The sequence below is a fragment of the Ornithorhynchus anatinus genome, chromosome Y3, assembly GCF_004115215.2.
Source record: "Ornithorhynchus anatinus isolate Pmale09 chromosome Y3, mOrnAna1.pri.v4, whole genome shotgun sequence".
Lineage (NCBI taxonomy): Eukaryota > Metazoa > Chordata > Mammalia > Monotremata > Ornithorhynchidae > Ornithorhynchus > Ornithorhynchus anatinus.
The window spans coordinates 261,885-288,319 of NC_053177.1; the positions used below are offsets into that span (position 1 = coordinate 261,885).

Here is a 26,435-nt window from a genome sequence, read left to right on the forward strand (position 1 = left end):
GAGAGCGACGGCCTGGGAGCCGGGAGACCTGGGTTCTGATCCCGCCTCGACCACTTGTCCGCTGTGTGGCCTGGGCCCACCACTTAACTTCTCTGGGCCTCGGTCTCCCCATCTGTCAAACGGGGTTTAAACGGCCGCTCCCCCTCCTCCACGGACCGCGGGCCCTGGCGGGACGGGGATCCGTTTCCGATCCTATCATCGTCTCTCTACTAGGGCGTCTAGCACGACGGTGGCGGAAAGGGGCCGGGCCCGGAGTCGGAGGTCCTGGGTTCTAATCCCTACACCACCACTCGGCTGCTGGGTGACCTTGGGCAAGTCACAGAACTTCTCTGGGCCTCGGTTCCCTCACTGGTGACAAGGGGGATTAAAAACCGAGCCCCACGTGGGACAAGCTGATCACTCTGCGGCCGCACGGCGCTTAGAACGGTGCTCAGCCTATAGTAAGCGCTTATAAAATACCACGATTATTAATTATCATTTCACTTCCAGCGTGTGGCACACCACACGGCAGAGATAAGGGGCCGGGCCTGGAGTCGGGGGCCCTGGGTTCTAATCCCCGCCCCACCAGGTGGCTGCTGGGTGACCCACTGTAAGCACTTAAGTACCGTACTTATCAATTATTCGGTTCAAAAGGAGTAATCCAGGATGGAAAGTTCTTTCTCCCCCTTCTCCCTTCAGTTACCTCATCTGTAGAATGGGGATTAAGACCGTGATCCCCACGGGGAGCCACCTGATTACCTCGTATCTCCCCCGGCGCTTAGAACGGTACTTGGCACATAGTAAGTGCTTAACAAATACTATCATTATTACTAAATACCATACCAGCGATGGGACGGCTTTGGAGAGGGGCAGCCGTGGGAGGACGGCCAGGTGGACTGAATGCTTTTGTCTCCTCAGGGTTCGGCGCCGCCTTCGCCCTCCAGAAGCTACTCAACAGGAAGCTGCCGTACCCCATGCAGTGGACCGTCCTCCTGGCTGTGGGTGGGTGCCCCCTCGGCGGTGGGCGGTGGCGTCCCCGGCTGCCCGGGCGACGGTCTGGAGAACGGGACAGCCTGAGACCAAGGGGGTCGGAACTCATTTATGCGCTCGGTCGTATTTACTGAGCGCTTACCGTGGGCAGAGCCCTGTACTGAGCGCTTGGGAGAGTACACTCTAACAGACACATTCCCTGCCCACGACGAGCTTACAGTCTAGAGGGGAAGACGGACTTAAATAAATGAATAAATAAATGACAGATACGGACGTTAAGTGCGGGGGGGCTGGGAGGGGGGATGAAGAAAGGGAGGGAGTCAGGACGACGCAGAAGGGAGCGGGAGAGGAGGAAAGGGGTCAGTCGGGGCAGGCCTTCTGGAGGAGGTGTTCCCTCAGTAAGGCTTTGAAGGCGGGGAGAATCACAGCCTGTGGGATTTGAGAAGCAGCGTGGCTCGGTGGAAAGAGCACGGGCTGGGGAGTCAGAGGATGTGGCTTCTAATCCTGGCTCCGCCGCTGGTCTGCTATGCGACCTCGGGCAAGTCCTTAACTTCTCTGTGCCTCAGTTACCTCATCTGAAAAATGGGGATTAAAAGTGTGAGCCCCCCGTGGGACGGCCCGTATCTACCCCAGCGCTTAGAACAGTGCCTGGCACCGAGTAAGCGCTTCAATACCATCAGTATTATTATTTGAGGAGGGAGGGCGTTCCGGGCCAGAGGCAGGATGCGGGCGAAGGGGTCGGCAGCGAGATGGACGAGAGCGAGGGGCAGCCTGGACCACCCGCCCGCCAGTGGCCTGGTTGGTGCCTCCGAACGAGCCTTCTCCCTGTCCCCGGTCCCTGCCCCGGGAGAGTGAGGGAGCGAGGGAGAGGCCGGAAGGGAAGGGACTCGGGGTCATCTTGGGGGGTCTGGAGCCCATACTGAGAGCCGGACCTGACGGCAGCTTCTGCAGCGTGGCTCGGTGGAAAGAGCCCGGGCTTCGGAGTCAGAGGTCGTGAGTTCGACTGCCGGCTCTGCCACTCGTCAGCTGGGTGACCGTGGGCGAGTCACTTAACTTCTCTGCGCCTCAGTTCCCTCATCTGTAAAATGGGGACTAAAAGTGTGTGAGCCCCACGTGGGACAACCCGATGACCCTGTATCTCCCCCAGCGCGTAGGACAGTGCTCGGCACCTAGTAAGCGCTTAACAAGCACCAGCGTTATTACAGCTTTTCAGGTGGGTGAGCAGAGTTCTCAGCGTCGGGCCCGCCCCCCAAACCTGATCAGTCTGGGACTCTGTGGAAGGGAGCTGGAGGGGGGGCCCTGCTACTCCTCGCTGCTGCCCCGCTTTCCGCCCCCTCTCTGCCACGCGCTCTCTCTCTCCTCCCCTCCTCCACCTCCACCCTCCCTTCAGTTGCAGGCTCCGCCGGCAGCTACGCGGTGACCCGGGCGGAGACGTGGAAATGCTCCGACCTCTGGCTCTTCCTGGAGACGGGCCGGCTCCCCCAAGACGGGGCGGCAGGTGAGGGGACCCGGGGCCCCGGGTGGGCGGCTCCAGCCCGCGGGGGTGGGTGGGAAGAAGATGGAAAGCCGCTGTGGCCGTTAGAGAAGCAGGGTGGCCCAGCCCTTAGGCCCCGGGAGTCAGAAGGGCCTGGGTCCTAACCCCGGGCGTGTGACCTTGGGCAAGTCGCTTCACTTCTCTCTGCCTCAGTCACCTCCCCTGTGAAACGGGGATGATGACTGTGAGTCCCACGTGGGCCAGGGACCGTGCCCGACCCGATTACCTTGTATCTACCCCCCAGCCGCTTGGAACAGTGCCTGGCCCATACTAAGCGCTAAACAAATGCCATTAAACTAAAAATACCATCAGGACGAGCCCGCAGGCCTGATGGGAAATGAGGCGGGGGGGATCGACAGATTCACCGGTCGGAGAGACTCCATCCGTCAGTGGTGTTTATTAAGCACTCACTGTGTGCAGAACGCTGTATTAAGCACTTGGGAGAGTGCAATAGAATTGCTAGACATGATCTCCTGCCTTCGAGGAGCTGACAGTCTAGTGAAGGAGGCAGACGTTAAAGTGAATTACAGAAATGGACGGCAACTGCCTGTAAGGCCGTGGACGTGATTGCAGTGGAGCTAGGAGGGGGGTGTGTATCAAAATACACGCCACCGTTGTCGTGGAACGCCCGGGTCCCATTTTCCTCACCCCGACCCCCTAGCTTTGCTTTACACACACAGAGAAGCAGCGTGGCTCAGTGGAAAGAGCACCGGCTTGGGAGTCGGAGGTCATGGGTTCGATTCCCGACTCTGCCACTCGTCAGCTGTGTGCCTGTGGGCAAGTCACTTCACTTCTCTGTGCCTCAGTGACCTCATCTGTAAAATGGGGATTGAGACTGTGAGCCTCACGTGGGACAACCTGATGACCCTGTGTCCACCCCAGCGCTTAGAACAGTGCTCTGCACGTAGTAAGCGCTTAACGAATACCAACATTACGATTCTCATTATCATTTAGGTCCATGGGCCTTGGTTGCATGGGACTAAGTAATAACGGTGTTTGTTCAGTGTTCACTCCGTTCCAGGCACCGGTCTAAGATCTGGGTAGATATGAGGGCATCAGGTTGGTTAAAGTCCCCGTTCCACACGGGGCTAATGGTCTAAGTGGGAGGGAAGAGGGGTATTTAGGCCTCACTTCACAGATGAAGAAACCGAGGCACCCAGAAGTCGATCCCGGCGCCCTTCCGCTAGGCCACACGCTGCTTCTCACCCGACCCGGCCTCGATCCCGACAGCTTTTCCTCTTTGTTCCTTCCAGAGCCGAGCATCCGGCTGGACTCCCCCGAGAGCAGGGAGCCGGCCCCGCAGAGGAACCGGTATGGAGATGTGCTGGAATAGGCGAACGAGGATCCTGGCGGGACCTCCGATGGTCCCGGAGCCGGCGGCCCTCCCCGGGCGGGGAGCGGGGGTCGGGCCGGTGGGATCCGGCAGGCTTCCCCTCTGCGTCCTTCCCTCTGACGGCCCTCCGTGGTGGCGGAGAGAAGGCCCCCTGGCCTATCCCCGGAGGGGTTGGTGATTAAATCTGTGTCCCGAAGGAGTGCCGCTTGTCGGTCTGTGGGGGGCAAGGGGGCCGGGCGGGAGGCGTGGGGCTACGGGGGGCCGGGAGGCGGGAACCCAGAAGTCACGTTGACGCTGCAGCGGAAGGACCGGCCAGTCCAGAGTTCGGGCGGCAGAGGTCCCGGGTCCCACGAGGCAACGTCAGCGTCGGAAATCGTTCGCTCGTTCGATCGATCGTATCTGTTGAGCTCTTACCGCGTGCAGAGCCCTGTACTGAGCGCCTGGGTGAGTACGGTACAACACGAAACAGGCGCATTCCCTGCCCACGACGAGCCGCGGTCTAAAAGGGTGGAGACGGACATCAATATGACCTTCTGAGTCCGAGGCCCGTGATCCATCCACTATGTTATGTTAGGGAGGAATAACCACCGGGACTTGACTTGGAGGTTGAGACAGAGGAATCACAGAAAATGTCCACGTGGCCCACTTGAAAGACGTTGGTATTGTCAACAGCGATTGGGAAGTTTTGTGTTTTTTCAGTGTTATTTAAATGTTTACTGTGTGTTCGCTGTATTAGGCACTGGGGTGGGTACAAGCTAATCAGGTTTGACACACTCCCTGTCCCGCACGGGGCTCACAGTCTTCATCCCCATTTTATAGATGAGGGAACTGAGGCCCAGGGAGGCGAAATGACTTGCCTGAGGTCACACGGCAGACAAGTGGCGGAGCCGGAATAAGTCCTCTGTCTCCCAGGCCCGGGCTCTTTCCACTAGGTCGCACGGCTTGTCTTTCTGTGTGCAGCCACTGTACTAAACGCCTAAGGTATGAGCGAGGATGAGCTTCCCAAGGGATTGAACGTTAGATGGAGAATAGAAGGAGATGCAGGATTGAACCTTGAACCCTAGACTCTGGCCCTCTAGGCAGAGAACTCACGTTTAGCAACTCGGTAATAACATACTCTCCCAAACCATTTGTATAGTGCTCGGCACACAGTAAGCGCTCGGTACAACTAATCAGGGCGGTCTAGTGGGGTGAGTCCGGCTCATCTTCCTGCAGAAACGCTCTGGGCCTGTCACTCCCCTTCTTGAAAACCTCCAGTGGTTGCCCATCAACCTCCGCTCCAAACAAAAACTCCTCACTCTAGGCTTCCAGGCTGTCCATCACCTCGCCCCTTCCTACCTCTCCTCCCCTCTCTCTTTCCGCCACCCACCCCGCACGCTCCGCTCCTCCGCCGTCCGCCTCCTCGCCGTCCCTCGGTCTCGCCCGTCCCGCCGTCGACCCCCGGGCCGCGTCCTCCCGCGGTCCCGGAACGCCCTCCCTCCTCACCTAGGACAATCTAATTCTCTTCCCCTCTTCAAATCCCTCCTTAAAACTCACCTCCTCCAAAAGGCCTTCCCAGACTGAGCTCCCCCCTTTTTCCCTCTGCTCCCTCTACCCTCCCCCCCACCTCTCCGCAGCTAAACCCTCTTCTCCCCCTTTTCCCTCTCCTCCTCCCCCTCTCCCGTCCCATCCCCTCAGCGCCGTACTCGTCCGCTCCACTGTATATCTTTATCACCCTATTTATTTTGTTTAATGAGATGTACATCACCCTGATTCTATTTAGTTGCCACTGTTTTTCTGAGATGTTCTTCCCCTTCACTCTATTTATTGCCATTGTTCTTGTCTGCCCGTCTCCCCTGATTAGACTGTAAGCCCATCAGAGGGCAGGGACTGTCTCTATCTGTTGCCGACTTGTACATTCCAAGCGCTTAGTACAGTGCTCTGCACGTAGTAAGCGCTCAATAAATACTATTGAATGAATGAATGAATAGAGCGGGGGCCTGGGAGTCTCCTTCATTCATCCTCCCATCCCCACAGCACATATACCTGTATATATCTGTAATTTATCGATTTATTTATATTAATGTCTGTCTCCCCCTCTAGACCGTGAGCTCGTTGTGGGCAGGAACGCGTCTGTTATACTGTACTCTCCCGAGCGCTCCGTACAGTGCTTTGCACGCATTAATCGCTCCGTAAATATGATTGAATGAATGAACGAATCTCCCCTGACCACTTTTCCTTCCCGGAAGACCCCCTCGCTCCTCCCCCCCCGCCCTCCTCTGATGGTTGGTTGGTTCGTTTTTCGGTATTTGTCGAGCGCTTCCTGTGTGTCAAACGTTGTTCGGAGCGCTGAGGTGGGTACGAGTCGGACACAGTCTCCGTCCCGCGTAGGGTTCACGGTCTTAAGTAGGAGGGAGAACAGGTTTTGAGTCCCGATTTTACACTTGAAGAAACCGAGGCGCAGAGAAGCGAAGTGACTTGCCCGAGGTCATTCAGCAGACGTGGGGTGGAGCCGGGATTAGAACCCGGGTCCTCCGAGACTCAGACCCGTGCTCTTCCCGGCTCTTGACCCTTACCTGGGGATCGAGACCGTGAACCCCACGTGGGATACGTGGGACACACGGAGCGGCGTGGCCTCGTAGAAAGAGCACGGGCCTGGGAGTCGGAGGACCCGGGTTCTAATCCCGCTCCGCCAACCACTTGCTGTGTCCCCTTAGGCGACTCACAACTTTTCTGTGCCTCATTTCTCCTTTTCTCCCTCCTACCTAGACTGGAAGCTCCACGCGGGACAGGGACTGTTGTCCAACCCGATTAGATCTACTCTAACGCGCCGAACGGTGTTCGACACACAGCGAGCGCGGAGCGGATACCGACAGAGTCGGTAGACGCGTTCCCCGCCCACGGTGAGCTTCCGGTAAAATGAGAGATACCCGAGGACCCGTCCGTTCTAGAGTCGGGGTTACAGGGGCTCAATCGGCCGATCCGCGGTACTGATTGAGCGCCGGCTGTGTGCGGACCACTGGACTAAGCGCTCGGGAGAGCACGGTGGAGAAAGAAGACGCGACCAACTGTCCTCACGGAACTGGGGTCGAAGGGCGAGGCGGTCTGGCCCTCCGAGATCCCCGTCCGCAGCGAGGACCGCGGATGCCCTCAGAACAAGCCCTCTGTTACCCCGGGCTGGAGACAAAATCCCCCGGACCCTGTGGCCCCTTGGACAATTCTCTGGGGTCGTGATTCGGCCTTTCAGAATCCCGTTCGGGCAGGATCCTGTCGGGGTCTCCGCGAGATGTGTGTCCCCCCACCCCAGGGGGAGAGGAACTGCCCCCTTGGGGACGGGCAGAGATCACCCTTGTCCTTAACCTCCTTTGTCTCCCCCCCTTTGCCTCCCCCCCTTCCCCCCCTTCTCCCCCTCCCCCCCCCATTTCCGTTGAGCGCATCAGAGAGAGTCCCTAGCAACCGGAGAACAGGAGAGCTGTTGCCATGGCACTCCGCGGAGGGACGCAGCAGGAGGAGGAGGAGGAGAGCGAGCCGGGCGGCGCGGAGGCCACCATGAAGGTGCAAGGTGGAAAGGACATTCGGGATCAAATCCAGGAACTGCGAGCCATCATACGCCTGCAGGGTGAGTACCGGGCAACGGCCGCCGGTTCGCCCCGGGATGCCAAGTTGGACCGTTTGTCTAGAAACAGTGCGGGAGTCGGCCTTTACCGAGCTAGGCTGCTTCGACTGTCCGCTCGTCGTGGGCGGGGAACGAATCCGTCGATCGTGACGTCGTCCTCTCCCAGGCGCTTAGTACAATGCTCGGCGCGCAGTAAGCGCTCGGTCGGTATGAACGGACGAATGGGGGATTCCGGTCAGCGGCTCCGGGCAGCCCCACCCGCCGAAGCCCGCCTCGAACCCCAACCGCCACCCCCGTCGTGCCCTCTCTGTTCTGTTTCTAGAGCAAGGCAGGGTCCTACACACCCAGTCGTCCAAGCAGCGAGTGAACCAGAACAAGGATACCGTCGGCCTCCTGCAGGGCAGCATCCGGCAACGGACACGTGAATGGCAGATGGCCAGAAAGGTACGGGACCCCCCTCCCCCTCCAAACTGGATGGAACCTTGACTGGAAAAAGCCGGGGCTCCTCAGTAACGGTTCTCCACAACGGACTCGGGGTCTAGAATGGGGGGGACAGACAACGAAACAAAACAAGTGAACGGGATAAACTCGGAAGAAAGGAAAGAACCCGTTTCTGCCCCCAGGATTTACAACCCAGTGGAGGAAGCGGCCCTTAACGGGATAAGCTCCAGGGGCAGTCGGTAGAAACTCAAACTCCAGAAACTGACAGATTCATCGACCCCTCGTGGATAGAGCCCGGACCTGGCAGTCAGAAGGTCAAGGGTTCTAATCCCCGCTCCGCCGTTTGCTGTAGACCTTGGGCAAATCGCTTCACTTCTCTGGGCCTCGGTTCCCTCGTCTGTAAAACGGGGATCGAAACCTTGAGCCCCACGTGGGACGGGGACTGTGTCTGACCCCATTTGCCTGTGTCCACCCCAGAGCTTAATACAGCGCCCGACACCGGTGCTTAACAAATACCATAAAATACAAAAAAAGCCAGGGGGCGGGACGGGGATCGAAGTGGCCAGGGCCGGTGAGATTAGTCTGGAACGCTTTAAGGGAGGAAGAGGGGGCATTTGGAGGGAAGGAAGGGACGCGGTCTGGTGAAGGGGGGCGGGGAGGGCATTCTGGTCACGGAGAGTGGTGTGTACTGGGTTTGTCGAGCGTGGGTTGACTTGGATTAAGTGGGTGGGGTGGGGTAGAGTGAGGCCTTGGAGCCTGTCAATCATCCAATCCTTCGATCAGTGGTATTTATCGATCAGAGCTCTGTAGTCAGTGTTCGGGAGAGTACAGCAGAGTCTCCCCCGCCCCTCCCCGGCCCCGGCCCCGTCCTTCCTCTCTCTCGCAGCATGATGAGAGGTCCATCTCCTGGGCCTTTCGCGAAGAGCATCTGCTGAAACTAGCCACGAACAAGACTTCCATGGAGGTGACATCCGGGGAGGGGTGCCGGGGGGCCTTAGAGAGCTGGAGAGGCGCGGGGGGCGGGCAGGTTGGCGGTCTACCCCTGGGCCAACCCCTCTTTCTCGCCGCGGGCCAGAGCGTGCAGCAGAAACTGCAGAAGTATATCTACGACCGGGTGAAGGTGCACGACGCCCTGGTTCATCTGTTGCGGCGGCGGGCCGCGGTGCTGGAAGACCTGCAGCGGGAACTGCTCAGGCTGCGACGCCTGGAGGAGCCCAGCAAGGAGACCGAGCTGCAGCACCAAGTGAGACTGGGCCCCGGCGACCCGACCGGCGACCCCCGAGCCGGCCCGCACCTTCCGCCTCCCCGTCCCCTCTCCCTTCCCTCCCCCTCCACCGTCACCGACCCCTTACGACTCCCCGGGCCGCTGACGGCCCCCCCTCCCCGCTCTCCCTCTGGCCATGGCCCCCATTTTCGTTTCCCGCTCCCTCCGCCTGTGGCCTCCAGGCCACAGCCCCACCTTCATTTCCCCGCCTCCGCCCTCGCCCGTGGCCTCTCGCGGCCACGTCCGCTCCCGCCGTCTTTTCCCGGGGCCTTCCTGCGGCCTTCGGGTCACGCCCCTCGGGCAGGGTACCCTTCCCTCTTCATTTCCCAGCCCCCTCCTTCCACCTGTGGCCTTCGGGCCACATTCCCACCTTCGTTTCCCAGCCCCACTCCCCGGTGGCCTTCAGACCACGGCCCTCACCACCCCCCACCCCTCCTTCCACCCTCAGAGGATTCGCCAGCTGGAGAACAGCATCGAGAAGATGGAGATGAAGTGCAGCTCTGCCCAGAGCATCCACCAGATGTATGAAAACTCTCTGGCATCCCTGAAACAGGTGAGGTTTTCCTCGGCTTCTCCCTCCTGGGCCACCGGGTTTCTCCACCCCGGGGAGGCCGGCAGCACCCGGCCCCGGAACTCCGACGCCCAGGGAGGGGGACGGCTTTTGGATCGGCTGGGGGCACCTCGGTGGACAGGAGAGGCGGACCGTGCCCCATCCTGGGTGCCAATCCTGACTGCTCCCCTTGCCTGCTGGGTGACCCTGGGCAAGTCATTTCGCTTCCCTGCCCCTCACTTTTCCCATCTGCGAGTGGGGATTCGATGCTTGTTTTCCCTCTACTTCGACTGCGAGCCCCACCATGGGCATACCCCAACCCCAGTAGCTTGTACCTATCCCAGCGTTTAGTACAGTGCCTGGCACACAGTAAGTTAAGTGCCTAACGGATGACATTTTCTTAAAAAATTACCCCGTGGGGTAGATACCAGATCGTCAGGTCCCGCGTGGAGGAGCTCACAGTACGAGTAGGAGGGAGAACAGGTATTGAATCCCCATTCCGCAGTTGAGGAAAGCGAGTCCCAGAGAAGCGAAGCGACCTGCCTGAGATGGCACAGCAGGCGCTTACTGTGTGCAGAGCACTGCACTAAGCGCTTGGAAAGTACAACAAAACAAGGCATTTAGGCAGGCGTCAATAGCGTCGTGGGGGGTTTAACAAATACCATAAAAAAATACAAACAGGCTTCAGTCTTGGGGTCGTCACAGTCCAATCGGGTCGGAGCCAGCCCCTTTCATTCATTCAATCGTATTTATTGAGCGCTTGCTGTGTTCAAAGCACCGTTCTAAGCGCTTGGGAGCAATAACCAGTCACATTCCCTGCCCGCCACGAGCCTGCAGTCCGGAGGGGTAGACAGACATTAATGAGTAAATTACAGATGTAATAATGAAACTGGTATTTGTTAAGCCCTTAGTATGTGCCAGGCACCGTTCTAAGCCCGGGGGTGAATACAAGGGTCATCTGGTTGGACCCAGTCCCTGGCCCCCATGGGGCTCACGGTCTTCGTCCCCATTTTACTGATGAGATAACTGAGGAAGTGAAGCGACCCGCCCAAGGTCACCCAGCGGACAAGTGGCGGAGCTGGCATTAGGATCCGCGTCCTCGGACTCCCAGGCCTGCGCCTTTCTGCCGCTCGGCCGCGCCGCTTCCCGGCCCGTGCTGTGAGGCTGGGAGGGGGGGATGAAGCAGCGTGGCTCAGTGGAAAGAGCCCGGGCTTGGGAGTCAGAGGTCAGGGGTTCGAATCCCAGCTCTGCCACTTGTCAGCTGGGTGGCCGTGGGCAAGTCCCTTCACTTCTCTGGACCTCAGTTCCCTCATCTGGAAAATGGGGAAGAAGACCGTGAGCCTCACGCGGGACAACCTGATGACCCCGTGTCTACCCCAGCGCTTAGAACAGTGCTCTGCACATAGTAAGCGCTTAATAAATACCAACAATATTATTATCATTATAAAGTTAGGGCGACGCAGAAGAGCTAGAGAGGGCCAATTGCTGTTGATGGCTTTGCCCACCCCCTTTGCCGCCTAAAGGCCGGTCTGCCCCCCGTGTCTATGCCACCCTCTGCTTTCTCTCAGGAACTGGCCAGCTACCCTTCCAAGCTGAGCAACATGGCGAACATGGTGGGCGCCTACCAGAGTGCACTTCAAGACATGACCCAGATGGCCCAGGAGACCATCGAGATCACGGAGGTGACCAAGGTCAGAACCCCCCCGGGCGCATCCCGTTGGGTTAGAGTCCACCGTCTCAACCTCGTCCCCGAGCCGCACGCACGCAAACGCACACAGGGACGCGCACACGTCCCCTTCCCCCTTTCCCGCCTTCCGGGGCGAGGGGCCATTTTCCCGTACGTCTCCGCCGGCTCCTACGCTCGTTGCCTCGCGCCGTTCAGGACTCCAGGAGCTTCCCGGTGGCCCGGGTCCGTCCGCCCCCCTTTATACGCCTCTGTCGCCCCGCCTTCTCCCGTTCCCGTTGCCCCACAGTTGGATGCGGCCAAAGCGGAGACGGCTCTCATCGCGGAGCACGAGGCTCAGGAAAGCCAGCTGAACGCCCAGAAGAAGCAGGTTGACAAGGCCTGGGTGAGAGACACCGGCGATCGCCACCGGCAGGTGAGACCCCAGGCTGGGAGACCCGGGGAGAGTCCCCCTCCCAGCCCAAAGTCAACCGGGACGGTCGGGCCGGATCCGGAGGAGGGCGGGGGGAATGGGAACGTGGTTCGGGAACCGTCGCCGGAGGGTGGACCTCACAACAGCCCGGGTGGCTCTTCTGCATTTTCCTCCAGCAGTCCAGGAGAGATACTGACTTCTCGTTTCTTGGCGAGGATCTTACCAAAGGTGAATCCCCTACGTCTCCCCGGGATTGGTTCTCCGCGGAGCGGGGAGGGGGCGGTTAAGCCCGGGGGTTGGGTGTCGGGAAGGGTCGCCGACCGTGGGAGATGATCCTGGGGGTCGGAAGGTGCTGGGTTCTAATCCCGGCTCCGCCACTTGTCTGAGCCACATGTCCCTCGGTACCCTCATCTGTGAAATGGGGACGGAGACTGTGAGCCCCACGGGGGACAGGGACTGCGTCCAACCCGATTCGCTCCTATCTACCCCAGCGCTCAGTGCGGCGCCCGGCACACGGTAAGCGCTTGACGAATGCCATGATTATCTTTGTTATCGTCGTCCATCTCCGCACTCCACCGGCTTCCCCAACTGCTCCGGGTCTCACGGGTCAACCCGACGGTGGTCTCTGGGAAGCGGGTGTGGGATTGCTCTCTGCCGGTGATGGGGGAGGTGCCAGAGGGGATGGGGGGCATCGCTTGCTTTCCTAAAAGTAGCTACTTTCGTTGGGGGTCCTCCCGCGTCTCCTGGATGTAATCACTTGGGGATCCTCCCGTCGTCCTCGGCCGTGGTATTCGGGGACGGAGCCCGGGGCGTGGCGGCTTCTGGCTAGAAAGGAGAGGCCGCTAATTGGTTAAGGGGTCACCCCTGCCTGATGTGACACTCATATCCCGGGCACGCGGTGTAATGAGACGATGTTAGGAGAACCTTTTCTCTGAAGTACCCGAGCTCCCCGTGATCCTAGAGAGTCTCTTCAGGGGTACCCAAGAACCCCCCCAGCTTTTTCCAGAACCTTGGTGTTGCCCTCATGGGTCATTGTGAAATCTGGGGCAGCGTCCAAGCTCCGGGACTTGGCAGCAGTCGCGGGCCTGGGTGCCCAAACTAAAGAACTGGGCTGGCCCACTTGTCCCCTATAAAACTGGGTGACCCTGGCCACCTTATTTCTGGATCTCTGGGTTCCTATAATAACTGTGGTGTTTGTTGAGCGCTTACTGCGTGCCAGTTACCGTACTAAGCACTGGGGTGGACACAAGCAAATCGGGTTGGACACGGTCCCTGTCCCACATGGGGCTCGCCGCCTCAATCCCCATTTTACGGATGAGATAGCAGGAAATTCCTCAATTCCCCTCCTCTTCCAGATTTTTAAAGTGAGGGACTAAGCAAGGACTGGCTATCAATCCCCCGCCTCCTCTTGTCCCCCCCCACAAATTTCCCACCGACGGAAACCATTTTCCGCCCCGCGGAACGGAAAGGGATCTGGTTCCACCCCGAGCCAAAAGGTCACCTCGGAAGCCCGGCGTGCCTCTAGATTGGAAGCTCCCTGTGGGCAGCGAATGCGTCTACCGACTCGGTTGTGCCGTCCTCTCCCATGCGCTTAGCATGGCGCTCCGCACGGAGTAAACCGTCGATGAATACCATCGATCGATTCATCGATCCAGAGCGTCCAGGTTTGAGGCCTCCAATCTGCTGGACTATCCTAGAGCTTGGGAGGCTCTGGTCACCTTGGGCAAGTCACTTAATTCCTCTGTGCCTCGGTTTCCTAGTTTGTAAAAAGGGGGCCAAGTTCTCCGTTCTCCCTCCCTCTTAGGCGGTGAGCCCCAAGCGGGGAAGGGGCCGTGTCCGATCTGATTACTTTGTGTCTCTCTCCCAGTGTTCGGTGCAGTGCTTGACACATAATAAGCCCAGTTGTTATTCTTATTAGATCTCCCCCTACGAATTCCCCTAGCTATTTTGGGTCCATATCAAAGGCGAAATCACGGAGAGAATTCCAGGGAGCTGCTCGTGTGTGAACTACCGTTTCCCCCAGCCTCATTCCTTGTCAGATCACCCAGTTTTTCTCTCCATTCTCTCCCCCGGCTCGAGCTCTCCCCGTCTTTCTGTCTCTCTGCTTCTCTCCTCTCTGTCTTTCCTGTCTCTCCCCCTCTCTCCTCTGTTTTTCTCTTCTCGCCTCTCCCCCAACACGCTCCCTCTCCCTCTCTCTCTCTCCCACTCATTCCTCTCTTTCGCACCCAGGAAAGAACCCGGAACCTTCCAAATCCCAGATGGAATATGAAGCCCAGATTATTTCTGAAGTGGAAAAGGTCAAGACCGCTGTACAGTGTTCAAACATCTGGGTAAGGCCACTGGCTTCACAGCTCAAGAACCTGGGAGGTCCGGAGCCACAGAGGAGAATTAGGGGTGGTTAATTATGTGGATTGAGGCCGGCAGGGTGAGAGAAGGGAAGAGGTCGCGAAGGGAGAGGCGGGGAGCTGGGCTTCTCAGCCTCTGATTATCTCCAGGGACCGGGGGCCATCAACCGTGTGGGGGGAAAGAGCTCCTCGAGGCAGGGAGGCGGAGAGGAGGAGGAGAGCAGGAGAATAACAGTAAAAATGATGGTATTCATCAAGCACTTACTCTGTGCCAAACATCGTTTGAAACACTGGGGTAGATACAAGGTCATCAGGTTGGACACGGTCCCTGTCCTACGTGGGGCTCACCGGCTTCATCCCCATTTTACAGTTGAGGTAACTGAGGCGCAGAGAAGTGAAGGGAGAGCCTGGGCTGGGAGTCAGAGGACCTGGGTTCTAATCCCAGTTCCCCCTTCTGCTTCCTGGGTGACCTTGGGCAAATCACTCATCTTGTCCACGCCAAGACTCAGAGGACCTGGGTTCTAATCCTGGCTCCATCACCTGTCTGCCAGGTGACCTCGGGCAAGTCACTTTACTTCTCTGGGCCTCAGTTACTTCATCTGTAAAATGGGGATGAGGACTCTGAACCCCACGTGGGACGAGGACTACGTCCAACCCGATTGCCTTGTATCTACCCCAGTGCTTAGAACGGTGCTCAGGAGCACCTAACGGATACCGTAATCATTATTAATTATTGTTAACCTCTCTGTGCCTCAGTTACCTCATCTATCAGATGGGGATGAATTACCCGTCAGTCAGTCAGTTGTATCTGTCAGTCAGACATATTTACTGAGTGCCTACCATGTGCAGAACACTGTACTAAACGCTTAGGAGCGTACAATATAACAGATACATTCCCGGCCCACAACAAGCTCACCGTCTAAAGGACCTGTTCTCCTTCCCCCTTAAACTGTGAGTCCCACGTGTGGATAGAGATTATTTTATATCCCCCCCGACAAGCCTTAGCACAGTGCTTGTCACATAGTGAGCGCTTTACAAATACCACGGTCGATGTGACTATTTTGGAAGAGCTGGCTTTTCTGCCCAGCAGGGACTTGAACTGGCTGGGGTGGGTGTCATTCATTCATTCATTCATCGATCGAATTTACCGAGCTCTAGCTGTGTGCAGAACACTGTACTAAGCACTCGGGAGTCGTTCTTTTGCCCATCTCCCTCCTTCTAGACCCGTTGTTGGGTAGGGATTGTCTCTATCTGCGGCCGACTTGTATTTTCCAAGCGCTTAGGACAGTGCTGTACATGCAGTAGGCGCTCAATAGATACGATCGAAGGAACAAATGAAGAGAATACATCAGTAAACAGTCACTTTCCCTGCCCGCAACGGGCTCACAGTCTAGAGTGGGGGAGGTAGACGTCAATATAATGAAATAAAATGCCGGAGATGGACCCGAGGGCTGTTGGGGCCGGGAGGTGGGGGGAAGAGGAAAGGGAGCGAGTCCGGGTGACGCAGAAGGGAGTGGGAGATGAGGAAAAGTAGGGCTTAGTTTGGGAAGGCCTCCTGGAGGAGATGGGCCTTTGATAAGGCTTTGAAGGGCGGCGGGGTTGGGGAGTGGTTGTCTGGGGGATTTGAGGAGGGAGGGCGTTCCAGGCCAGAGGTAGGAGTGGGCCTGGGGTCGGTGGCGCGACGGAAGAGATGGAGGCCCAGCGACAAGGTTAGCGGCACCAGAGGAGCGGAGCGTGCGGGCTGGGATGCCACAGGAGAGAAGGAAGGTGAGGTAGGAGGGGACCAGGGGATGGACGGCTTTAAAGCCGACGGCGAGGGCGGTTTTGGAAAGAGGAAACTAGAGGAGCGGACCCGAATGGAGTCAGGCCCGCCCGCCTCATGTTCCCCCGGGGGGCAGGATATCACCGGGAGGTTCCAGGCCCAGAAGGTAACCGAGGAGAAGCTGGTACAACAGATAGCGGAGTGCGAGCAGAAGCGGAAGGAGCTGAAGGCATTGCTGCACAAACTGGATTTGGAGCGGACAGAACTCAAATACCACCAGACTCCCAGCTCCATCAGGTACCTACGGCCGGCTGCTCAGGGATCGCCGCGGCGCTGACGGAAAGGGTCCTGGGTGGAGGTTGCCTGGAGAAGCAGCGTGGCCAAGTGGGTAGTAATATAATAATAATTCTTATTATGTGATATTGATCAAGCGCTTACCGTGTGCCGGGCCCCGTACTGAGCACTGGGGTAGATTCAAGAAATCGGGTTGGACACTGTCCCACGTGGGGCTCAGGGTCTCAATAAATAGAGCCCGGGGCCCGGGAGTCGGGAGGACTTGCGTTCTAATCCCATCTCCGCCACTTGCCTGCTGTGTGATTTCGGGCCATTCACTTCACTTCTCTGGGCCTCAGTTCCCTCATCTGGAAAACGGCAGTAAGACTGGGAGCTCTATGTGGGACAGGGACTGTATCAAACCCGATTATCTTGCATCTACTCCAGCGCCTAGATGAGTGCCTGGCACATAGTAAGTGCTTAACAGATGCCGCAGTTATTATTATTGCTATTATTATTATTATGGGGCCACCCAGGGGCCAGGATCGGGTCCCCCCTGGCTCCTGGACCCCATGCCCACGGCCCATCGGACCTGGAACCGGCACCCTAAAGTTTGGGATTGTCATGGTACCCATTTGGGGGCCACAAGAACAACCAGTCAAGGGTATTTATTGTGCGCTTAATTTGTGAAGAACACTGTACTAAGCGCTTGAGAACAGCATGGCTTAATGGAAAGAGCCCGGGCCCGGGAGTCAGAGATCGTGGGTTCCAATCCCGGCTCCGCCGCTTGTCAGCTGTGTGACTTTGGGCAAGTCACTTCACTTCTCGGGGCCTCAGTGACCTCACCTGGAAAATGAGGATTAAGACTGAGCCCCACGTGGGACAACCTGATTACCTTGTATCCACGCCAGCGCTCAGAACAGTGCCTGGCACACAGTAAGCGCCTAACGAATGCCGTCATCATCATCAGCACCATCGTCGGTGCCCTTATAATCGTCTCGCTCCCCCGCGGCGGCCTGCCAGGTACAAACAGATGGAAGAGCAGCTGAAGCAGAAGTTGGAGGCGGAAGAAGCCAGACGACAACAGGCCAGCCGCAGCGTGGAGAAGAACCAGGAGTTGATGCTGACCGTCCAGAATGGTATCGACAATCTCTTCATGCGCCTGTGCAGCATCTCGGTGCCCGGAGAGGTGAGGCCGCTCGTCAGAGACCCCCCCCCACTCCCGCCCCGCCCCGGCTGTTTTGGGGGAACCAGTGGGCTGCGAAGGGAACGTGCCCCCGAGCGGAGGGCCGGCACGCATCTCCCCCTGGGCCAGCGGGGACGCGGGTGGCCGAAGGGTCAGAGATGGTAGATGGCGCTTGCTGCGTGTCGGACACTGTGCTCCACGCTGGGGTAGAGTCGGGATAACTGAAGCGGAGAAGTGATTTAGAGAAAAAGCCCGGGTCTGCGGGTCAGAGGGCCTTGGGTTCTAATCCCCGCTCTGCCGCTCGTCTGCTGGGTGACGGTGGGCGAGTCGCTTCACGTCACTGCGCCTTAGTTTCCTCATCTGCAAAATGGGGACTCAGGACCTGTTTGCCCTCCTACTTAGACCGGTGAGCCCTCTCATCATCTTGTATCTACACCAGGGCTTAGTACCCTGCTTGACACATACGAAGAGCTTGCCCCGTGTATTTCAATTTGTGAATCCCTTGCAGGGCAGGGACAGTTTCTAACCTAATTAACTCGTCCCTCCACCAGCACTCAGGACAGTATTCGACTCGGGGTAAGCCCTTAACAGATACCGATTGTTACTATTACTTGCCCCAAGTAGGCAAGTGGCGGAACTGGGATTAGAACCCAGATCCCGTGCCTCCCAGGCCCGGGTTTCCTTCCACTAGACCACACTGTTTCCCCCTTACTTCTCCCTCTAGTCCTCAAAGGGAGGATGCTTAGGACAGTGCTTGGTATATAGTAAGCGCTTAACAAATAGCGTCATTATTATTATGGAGAAAGAGGAGGAGGAGGAGTGAGTCTTATGTATTGAGCACTTACCGTGTGCAGAGCGCCGTACTAAGCATTTGGGAGAGTTCAATGTAAGATTAAACAGACAGTTCCCTGCCCACAAGAAGCTTACAGACTAGAGGGGGAGACAGACATCAATAGAAATAAATAAATGATACATATGGGCGTAAGTGGTGGGGGGCTGGGAGGAGGGATGGAGAGAGGGAGCGAGTCAGGGCGACGTGGAAAGAGTGGGAGAAGAGGAAAGGAGGGCGCAGTCAGGGAAGGCCTCCCGGAGGAGATGGGCCTTCGGTAAGGCTTGGAAGGAGGCGAGAGTCACTGTCGGTCAGATATGAGGAGGGAGGGCGTTCCGGGCCAGAGGCGGGACGTGAGCGAGTGACCGGTGGCGAGATAGACAAGATAGAGGGACAGTAAAAAGGTTGGCTTTAGAGGAGGAAAATGTGAGGCCTGGGTTGGAGTGGGAGAGCAGCGAGGTGAGGTGGGAGGGGGAGAGGGGATTGGGAAGACGAGGAGGAAGAAGAGGAAGGAGAAGACGAACTGTGGTGACCCCTAAGCACTTATTTCGTATCAAACACTGTTCTGAGCACTGAGGTAGATGAAAGGTGACCACGTCCCACATTAGGGGCAAGAATAGGTATTGAATCCCGATTTTGCCAGTGAGGCACAGGAAAATGAAGTGACTTGCCCAAGGTCATCCAACCGACGCATGGCTGGGCTGGTATTAGAACCCAGGTCTTCTAATTCCCAGGCCCAGGCCCCTTCCGCTAGCCCGCCCTGTTTCTCATCTGAAAGAGGATGGACTTGAGTGGAGAAGCTCAGTCGGTCGGTCAATAAGGCGGTGATATTTATTGAGCGTTTATTGATAATCATGGTATTATTAAAGGCGTACCATGTGCCGGACACCGTACTAAACGCTGGGATGGATATAAGCAAATCGGGTTGGACACGGTCCCTCATCCCAAGTGGGGCTCACGGCCTCGATCCCCTTTTACAGACGAGGTGACTAGGCCCAGCGAAGTCAAGTGACTGGCCCCAGGCCACAGGGCAGACATTGCGTGCAGAGCACTGCACTAAGCACGTGGGAGAAGACGAGTCGGTAGATACGTTTCCTGTCCGCGAGGAGCTTGGAGTCTACGCGAGGAGACGGATATTAAAATAGATTACGGCTACGTGCATAAGCGCCGTGGGGCAGAGGATGGGTTGAAGATCAAGGGCTTAAAGGGAAGTTGGGGTGATCGTGAGGGGTCGGGGGTGGGGGGGTCAAGGAGGGAGCCCACCGGCTTGGGTGGGGGGTCAAAGTTCACACCCACTTCTCGGCCTCCAGGAGGATGTCCCGACTGACTTCAAAGACACATTCAAAAAGCTGGAATTCTGTCAGAGGAAACTCGTCCATCTGGTCAGCGTGTCTAAAGACGTCCCCCCGGAGGAGGTTGAAAAGGTGGCATGTTAGGGCCGGAGGGGCGGGTGGAGGGCGGTCCCCACCGGCCCCTTGGCCAGGGGTAGTGGTCCCGGGGTCAACTGCCTCTCCCCAGACCCCGGGCTCAGAGCTGAAGTGACTTCTGCAGTTTCTTACGCAGGTGAAACACGTCCTAGAAAAGTTGGCCCAAGAGGACAAGCTGAACAGGAAGGTTCCTTTCGAAGATCAGGACACTGAAATAACAGGTGGGCGCCCCAGGGGCGGGAGGGTGGGGGCTTTCAGAGTCCGATCGCCCCCCTGACATCAAGTGCCATCCCCCACCGCCTCCTTGGAAAGGAAGCAAGGTAGAGGCTGGGTCATCCATTCAGTCAATCGGATTTATTGAGCGCTAACGGTGTGCAGAGCGCTGTACTAAGGAGTACTAAGTCGAGGACGACTCGACCATAAACGGACACGTTCCCTGCCCACAACGGGCTCCCAGTCTAGAGCAGCACGACGTAGTGGATAGAGCACGGGCCTGGGAGGCCGCAGGTCCCGGGTTCGCATCCAGGCTCCTCCACGTGCGTGCTCTGTGACCTTGGGCAAGTCACTTCCCTCCTCCAGGCCTCATCTGTCAAATGGGGATCAAGACGGTGAGCCCCCGCACTGGCCGCGGACCGTGCCCGACCCTATCGGCTTTGCAGAGCACTGTACTAAGCACTTGAGAGAGTGCGAGAAGCAGCGTGGCTCAGTGGAAAGAGCACGGGCTTTGGAGTCAGAGGTCATGGGTTCGAATCCCAGCTCGGCCACTTGTCAGCTGTGTGACTTTGGGCAAGTCACTTAACTTCTCTGTGCCTCAGTTACCTCATCTGTAAAATGGGGATTAAGACTGTGAGCCCCACGTGGGACAACCTGATTCCCCTGTGTCTACCCCAGCGCTTAGAACAGTGCTCGGCACAAAGTAAGCGCTTAACAAATACCAACATTATTATTATCTCCCCCGTCGCTTAGCAGGGTGCCTGCCATATTGTAAACGCTGAATGGAGGCCGTTAAAAAAAGTGCCACGGAGTACAGACTCAAGGGAATAGGGGACACAGTTGGGAGGGAAATAGGGTGGGGAGATGAGACATTAGTCACGGAAGGCTTCCTGGGAGGCGATGCGACTTCTGCAAGGGGAGGAGCAGAATCTCAGGCTCCTCGCGTTCAGGGTCCACTGTCAAAACCGTGGCCGTGGCCCCCGGGCACACCGGTCTTCTGGCTATCGAGGGGGACTGTAAGCTCACCGTGGGTAGGGAATGTGTCTCTTAATTGTTGTGTTGTAATAATAATGAGGTTTTTTGTTAAGCGCTACCTGCCAAGCACTGTTCTAAGAACTGGGGTAGATACGAGGTAAGCAGGTTGTCCCCCGTGGGGCTCACAGTCTTCACCTCGTTTTTCAAATGAGGTCGCTGGGGCACAGAGGAGGGAAGCGGCTTGCCACACGGCAGACAAGTGGCCGAGCGGGGATTAGAACCCTCGCCCTCTGACTCCCTCTCCCTCTTTCCACTAAGCCACGCTGCTTCTCGTACTCTCTCAAGTGCTTAGTACAGTGCTCTGCACACTGTTAGCGCTCCAGAGACACGACAGAATGAACGAATGGATGAGGGAGGGAGGTCGAGGCGGGCAGCGGCCAGTGAGCAAGAGGTCAAGGGTGAGAGGAGATGAAGCCCAGCGAGTAGGTTAGTGTTGGAGAAGCAAAACGAGGTGAGGTAGGAGGGAGAGAACCGACTGAGTGCCCTAAAGCCCTTGGTAAGGAGCTTCCGTTGGAAGCGGAGGTGGGTGGGCGACCACTGGAGGTTTTCGAAGAGTGGGAAGACGTGCACAAAAGAGGCTTTTTTCAAGAAAAATGACGGGGCCGGCAGAGCGAAGGACAGGAGAAGGGAGAGGCTGGAGGCAGGGAGGTCGGGGACGAGTCACCCTCCCAAAGCCCCTTGGCCCGAAGCTACCTCCCGCCTCCCTCACGGCTCCCTCTCCCACCCTCACCTCTCTTGTCCAGAGACCTTCAATTACGCCGACATGGAGGACTACTACGTCCCGACCCGGGAGGAAATCAAAAGGCAGGGCAAGAACCTGATCGAGGCCAAGCTCAAGGCCAGCAAGAAGAAGCCGAAGAATTGAGGGCATCCGGGTCTGCCCAGGAGGCTCCGAGGCCCAGAGCCCCAGCCCCCGGCTTGGCCTCTTGCCCCAGGATTCGGGGGTTTGCTCCGCCCCCGGCCCTTTTGTCCTATGAATAAAATTAAATTTCAGAATCCTTTCTGAATCCCCAGGACCGAATGGGGCATTGTCCTTCCCGGCCTTCAGATTTCCCATTGCAAGTTGGCCTCACCTTCCTCTGCCCCACCTCCCAAGGAAGCGACCGTTCTTTTAAAAGCGGTATTTGGTAAGCGCTTACTCTGTGCCGGGCACTGTATTGAGCCCTGGGGCAGATACAAAGCTAATCGAGTTGGACACAGTTCACGTCCCACGTGGGGCTCACAGTCTTAACCCCCGTTGGACTGGGTCTGGCCTGATTGGCCGGGATCCACCCTGGGGCTTAGTACGGTGCCCGCCACCTAGTAGGCGCTTCACAGATACCGCAATTAATCGTGGTTATAATTATCTTACAGATGGGATACCTGAGGCACAGAGAAGGAGGTAACTTGCGTAATGTCACACAGCAGGCAAGCGGCAGAGCCGGGATTAGAACCCAAGTCCTTCTGACTCCCGGGCCTGTCCTCTCTCCACTCGGACCTGCCGCTTCTCCCGGCATCGTAATATTCATTCAGTAGTGTTTACTGAGCGCTTACTATGTGCAGAGCACCGTACTAAGCGCTCGGAACGTACAGTTCGGCAACAGATAGAGACCATCCCTGCCCATCGACGAGCTTATGGTCAAAGTAGTCATAGTTGTAGTTTTTATTAAGCGCTCACCGTGTGCAGAGCACTATACTAAGGAATGGTTTTGAATACACAGGTGGGAATTAGACACGGTCCCTGGCCCTGGGGGGCTTCCAGTCTAAAAATACAAATGGGGGAGGGCTGAATGGTGACTGACACCTACAGAAAAACACGAAGGCAACACGAAGACGAGAACGAGGATCAGTAGGGCGCTGCGGCTGGAGGAGCAGAATTTCAGGCTCCCCACGGCTCAGAGTCCACAGTCCGAACCGTGGCCCCGGTGAGCGGTCCAGCAGCAGCCGCCCTTTCCTTCCCGGGGGCCGGTGGGGGTGACGCCGGGCCGCGGCTGCTTTCCGGCGTCCCGCCGGGGCGATGGAAGGGGGTTCCGGATGGGAACCGGGTGGGTTCCGGGGGAGGTGGCTGGGCGGTCCGGTAGAGGAGGCTGTCAGGGCGCTCCGGGGGGCATGGCGGGGGCGGTAGGTACCTGGTGGAGTCGCGTGCCCATCGGGTGGTGGTGCCCAGGGGACACTGCGCAGCCCCTTCCATCTACCCGGCTGCTCAGGGGAGGGTGGGCTTTTCTGAAATGCCCCCCACTGCCCCAGCGCCTTATCGAAGGCCTGACTCCTCCAAGAGGCCTTCCCTAAGACCCCCTTCCTCTTCTCCCGCTCCCTTCCGCGTCGCCCCGACTCGCTCCCTTTCTTCATCCTCTCCCACCCCCAGCCCCACACCGCTTATGCCCTTAGCTGTCAGTTATTTCTATTAACGTCTGTCTCCCGTCCTCATCGCTAGACCCTCAGCTCATCGTGGACAGGGAATGTGTCAGTTTACTGTTGCACTGTGCTCTCCCAAGCGCTTAGTGTGGTGTTTTGCGCACAGTCAACTCTCACTAAATGAGAACTGTGGTATCTGTTAAGCGCTTACTATGTGTCAGGCACCCTACTAAGCGCTTACTGGAAAACGGGGGATAAGGGACTGTCCAACCTGATTAGCTGATAATCTGTTAAGCACTTATTAGGTGCCAAGCACTCTTCTAAGTGCTGGAGTAGATACAAGGTCATCAGTTTGTCCCACGTGGGGCTCACGGTCTTAATCCCCATTTTCCAGATGAGGTCACTGAGGCCCAGCCAAGTGACTTGCCCAGAGTCACACAGCCGATAAGCGGTGGAGCTGGGATTGGAACCCACGACTTCTGACTCCCAAGCCCGGGCTCTTACCACTAAGCCAGGCTGCTTATGTCTACCCCAGCGCTTAGAACTGTGCTTGACACATAGTAAGCGCTTAACAAATACCATCGTTGTTATTCTCTGTGCCTCAGTTTCCTCATTTATAAAAGGGGGTGGGTTAAAAATCTGCTCCCTGTCTTCCTTAGGCTGTGAACTCCATGTGGGACAGGGACTGTGTCCCATCTGATTATCCTGTCTCTACAGCAGCCCTTCGAACTGTGCTTGGCACAAACTGAGCGCTTACCCATTACCACCATTCTTAGCATTCTCCCTCGGAACGAACTAGAGAAGCAGCGTACGTAGCCTAGGGGATAGCATGCGGACCTGGGAGTCGGAGGTCGTGGGTTCTAGTCCTGACTCCAACGCGTGGCGGCTGTGTGACCCTCGGCCAGTCGCTTCACTTCCCCGGGCCTCGGTTGTAAAATGGCGATAGCGACTGTGTCCAACCCCATTTACTTGGATCCGCCCCGGCGTTCAGTACAGTGCCTGGCATATGGCAAGCGCTTTACAAATACCACAATTATTGTTATTATAAAGAACTGGAGACGCCCCGTCAGCTTGGACCCCACTGGAACGTTATGCGGCCACCTGCACCGGATTATACCTATAATTCTATTTTATTTATATCGATGCTGTCGATGCCTGTCTACTTGCTTTGTTTTTGTGGTCTGTCTCCCCCCTTCTAGACCGTGAGCCCGTCGTTGGGCAGGGATGGTCTCTCTCTGTTGTCGAATTGTACATTCCAAGCGCTTAGTCCAGTGCTCTGCACACAGTAAGCGCTCACTAGATACGACTGAAGGAATGAATGAATGAATGAATGAATGAATGAATGGACCCCAGTGTGCTTTTTCGGGGGGCCCCAGGCATCCACCCTCCTGCTCTCTGCAGAACTGTTGCGTTCTCTCAGGTTCTCGAGAAGCAACGTTGGCATAGTAGGTGGATCCCAGGCCTGGGAGCCAGAAGGTCATGGGTTCTAATACCGACTCGGCTGCCTGGCCTTGGGGCAAGTCATTTCCCTTCTCTGGGCCTCAGGTACTGGAAAATGGGAATCGAGACGGTGAGCCCCACGTGGGACAGGGATTGCGTTCAACCCCCGAGTTTAGTACAGTGCCCAGCACACAGTGAGTGCTTAACAAACACTACGATTATTATTACGGTTGTTCACTTTGAGGCCCTGGACCGCCACAACCACGGAAGTCAGCCAACGGTCGCTACCAACGGTTGTTTTGTTTTTTTTAATAGGACAAAGAGTATCGGATTCATTCATTCAATAGTATTTATTGAGTGCTTACTATGTGTAGAGCACTGGACTAAGCGCTTGGAATGTATAAATCGGTAACAGATAGAGATGGTCCCTGCCCTTTTTGACGGGCTTACGGTCTGATCGGGGAGACGGTCAGACAAGAACAATGGCAATAAATAGAATCGAGGGGAAGAACATCTCATTAAAACAATAGCAAATAAATAGAATCAAGGTGATGGACATCTCATTGACAAAATAAATAGGGTAATGAAGATATATACAGTTGAGCGGACGAGTACGGTGCTGAGGGGATGGGATGGGAGGGGGGAGGAGCGGAGGGAAAGGGAGGAGAAGAAGGTTTAGCTGCGGAGAGGCGAAGGTGGGGGCAGAGGGAGCAGAGGGAAAAGGGGCGCTTGGTCTGGGAAGGCCTCTCGGAGGAGGTGAGCTTTAAGTAGGGTTTTGAAGAGGGGAAGAGAATGAGTTTGGCGGAGGTGAGGAGGGAGGACGTGGCCCCGGGGTCGACGGCGGGATGGGCGAGAATGTGTTGTATTTGGTTAATAAGGTGTATATCTCCTTTAAGCCCGTCATCGGGCAGGGATCGTCTCTATCTGTTGCCAAATGGTCCATTCCAAGCGCTCAGTACAGTGCTCTGCACATAGGCGCTCAATAAATACTACTGAATGGATGATTCTATTTATCTTGAGGATGTGGTCTTGTTTTTGTTTGGTTCCGTTCTGCTCCGCCGTCCGTCTCCCCCGTTTATAATGTCGGTATTTCTTAAGCGCTTACTATGTGCAGCGCACTGTTCTAAGCGCTGGGGTTGATACGGGGTCATCAGGGGGTCCCACGTGAGGCTCACGATCTCAATCCCCATTTTACAGATGAGGTCACTGAGGCCCAGAGAAGTGAAGTGCCTTGCCCACAGTCACACGGCTGCTGACAAGTGGCAGAGCCGGGATTAGACCGTGAGCCCGTCGTGGGGCAGGGATGGTCTCTCTCTGTTGCCCAACTGTCCATTCCAAACGCTTGGTCCAGCGCTCTGCAGCGTGGCTCAGTGGCAAGAGGCCGGGCTTGGGAGTCAGAGGTCACGGGTTCGACTCCCGGCTCTGCCACTTGTCAGCTGTGGGACCGTGGGCCAGTCACTTCACTTCTCTGGGCCTCAGTGACCTCATCTGTCAAATGGGGGATGAACTGGGAGCCTCACGTGGGACCACCCGATTACCCTGTATCTAGCCCGGCCCTTGGAACGGTGCTCTGCACACAGTAAGCGCTTAACAAATACCGACACTATCAGTCAGCGCTCAATAAATACGAGCGAGCGAACGAACGCGTGACGAAAAGCAGTCCGTCGGAAGAGCGGGAAGGGCGGCGGCAGCCGGCGGCCCGGTCGCGGAGGCCCGGTCGCGGAGGGCTGGTCGCGGAGGCTTCTCGGCCCTCACCGGCCGCCGTAGCCTCCTCCCCGCGCGCTCCTGTCAGTCTTCTCGGAGGCCCCG

General features: G+C 57.2%; 1 protein-coding gene and 1 long non-coding RNA gene across 3 annotated transcripts; both read left to right on the forward strand.

The window, feature by feature from the left end:
* The first annotated feature begins 896 nt into the window (after positions 1-896).
* LOC114808695 lies at positions 897-4,035 on the forward strand. The gene is made up of 3 exons (XR_003756503.1): positions 897-981; positions 2,360-2,467; positions 3,757-4,035. It is a non-coding gene; the product is annotated as an uncharacterized LOC114808695 (long non-coding RNA).
* A 3,215-nt stretch (positions 4,036-7,250) lies between these two features.
* LOC114808680 (coiled-coil domain-containing protein 183-like) lies at positions 7,251-21,868 on the forward strand. 2 transcript variants are annotated; one of them, XM_029056484.2, is made up of 14 exons: positions 7,251-7,434; positions 7,754-7,875; positions 8,759-8,836; positions 8,948-9,115; positions 9,585-9,689; positions 11,255-11,377; positions 11,660-11,785; positions 11,959-12,010; positions 14,012-14,112; positions 16,026-16,186; positions 17,186-17,351; positions 19,488-19,601; positions 19,741-19,825; positions 21,596-21,868. In XM_029056484.2, the coding sequence occupies exons 1-14, from the start codon at positions 7,296-7,298 to the stop codon at positions 21,715-21,717; spliced, it is 1,662 nt and encodes a 553-aa protein (XP_028912317.1). In that variant the 5' UTR covers positions 7,251-7,295; the 3' UTR covers positions 21,718-21,868. The 2 variants fall into 2 exon arrangements, with proteins under 2 accessions (XP_028912317.1, XP_028912318.1); XM_029056485.2 differs by having other exon boundaries at positions 7,256-7,434; positions 11,962-12,010.
* The last annotated feature ends 4,567 nt before the right edge of the window (positions 21,869-26,435 follow it).

Excerpts from the sequence above, each read along its gene's own strand:
- LOC114808680 (XM_029056484.2), top strand. The coding sequence starts at position 7,296 with ATGGCACTCCGCGGAGGGACGCAGCAGGAGGAGGAGGAGGAGAGCGAG. Across the intron at positions 16,187-17,185 it reads CAGACTCCCAGCTCCATCAG|GTACAAACAGATGGAAGAGC; the intron begins GTACCTACGGCC and ends GCGGCCTGCCAG. Across the intron at positions 19,826-21,595 it reads TCAGGACACTGAAATAACAG|AGACCTTCAATTACGCCGAC; the intron begins GTGGGCGCCCCA and ends TCTCTTGTCCAG.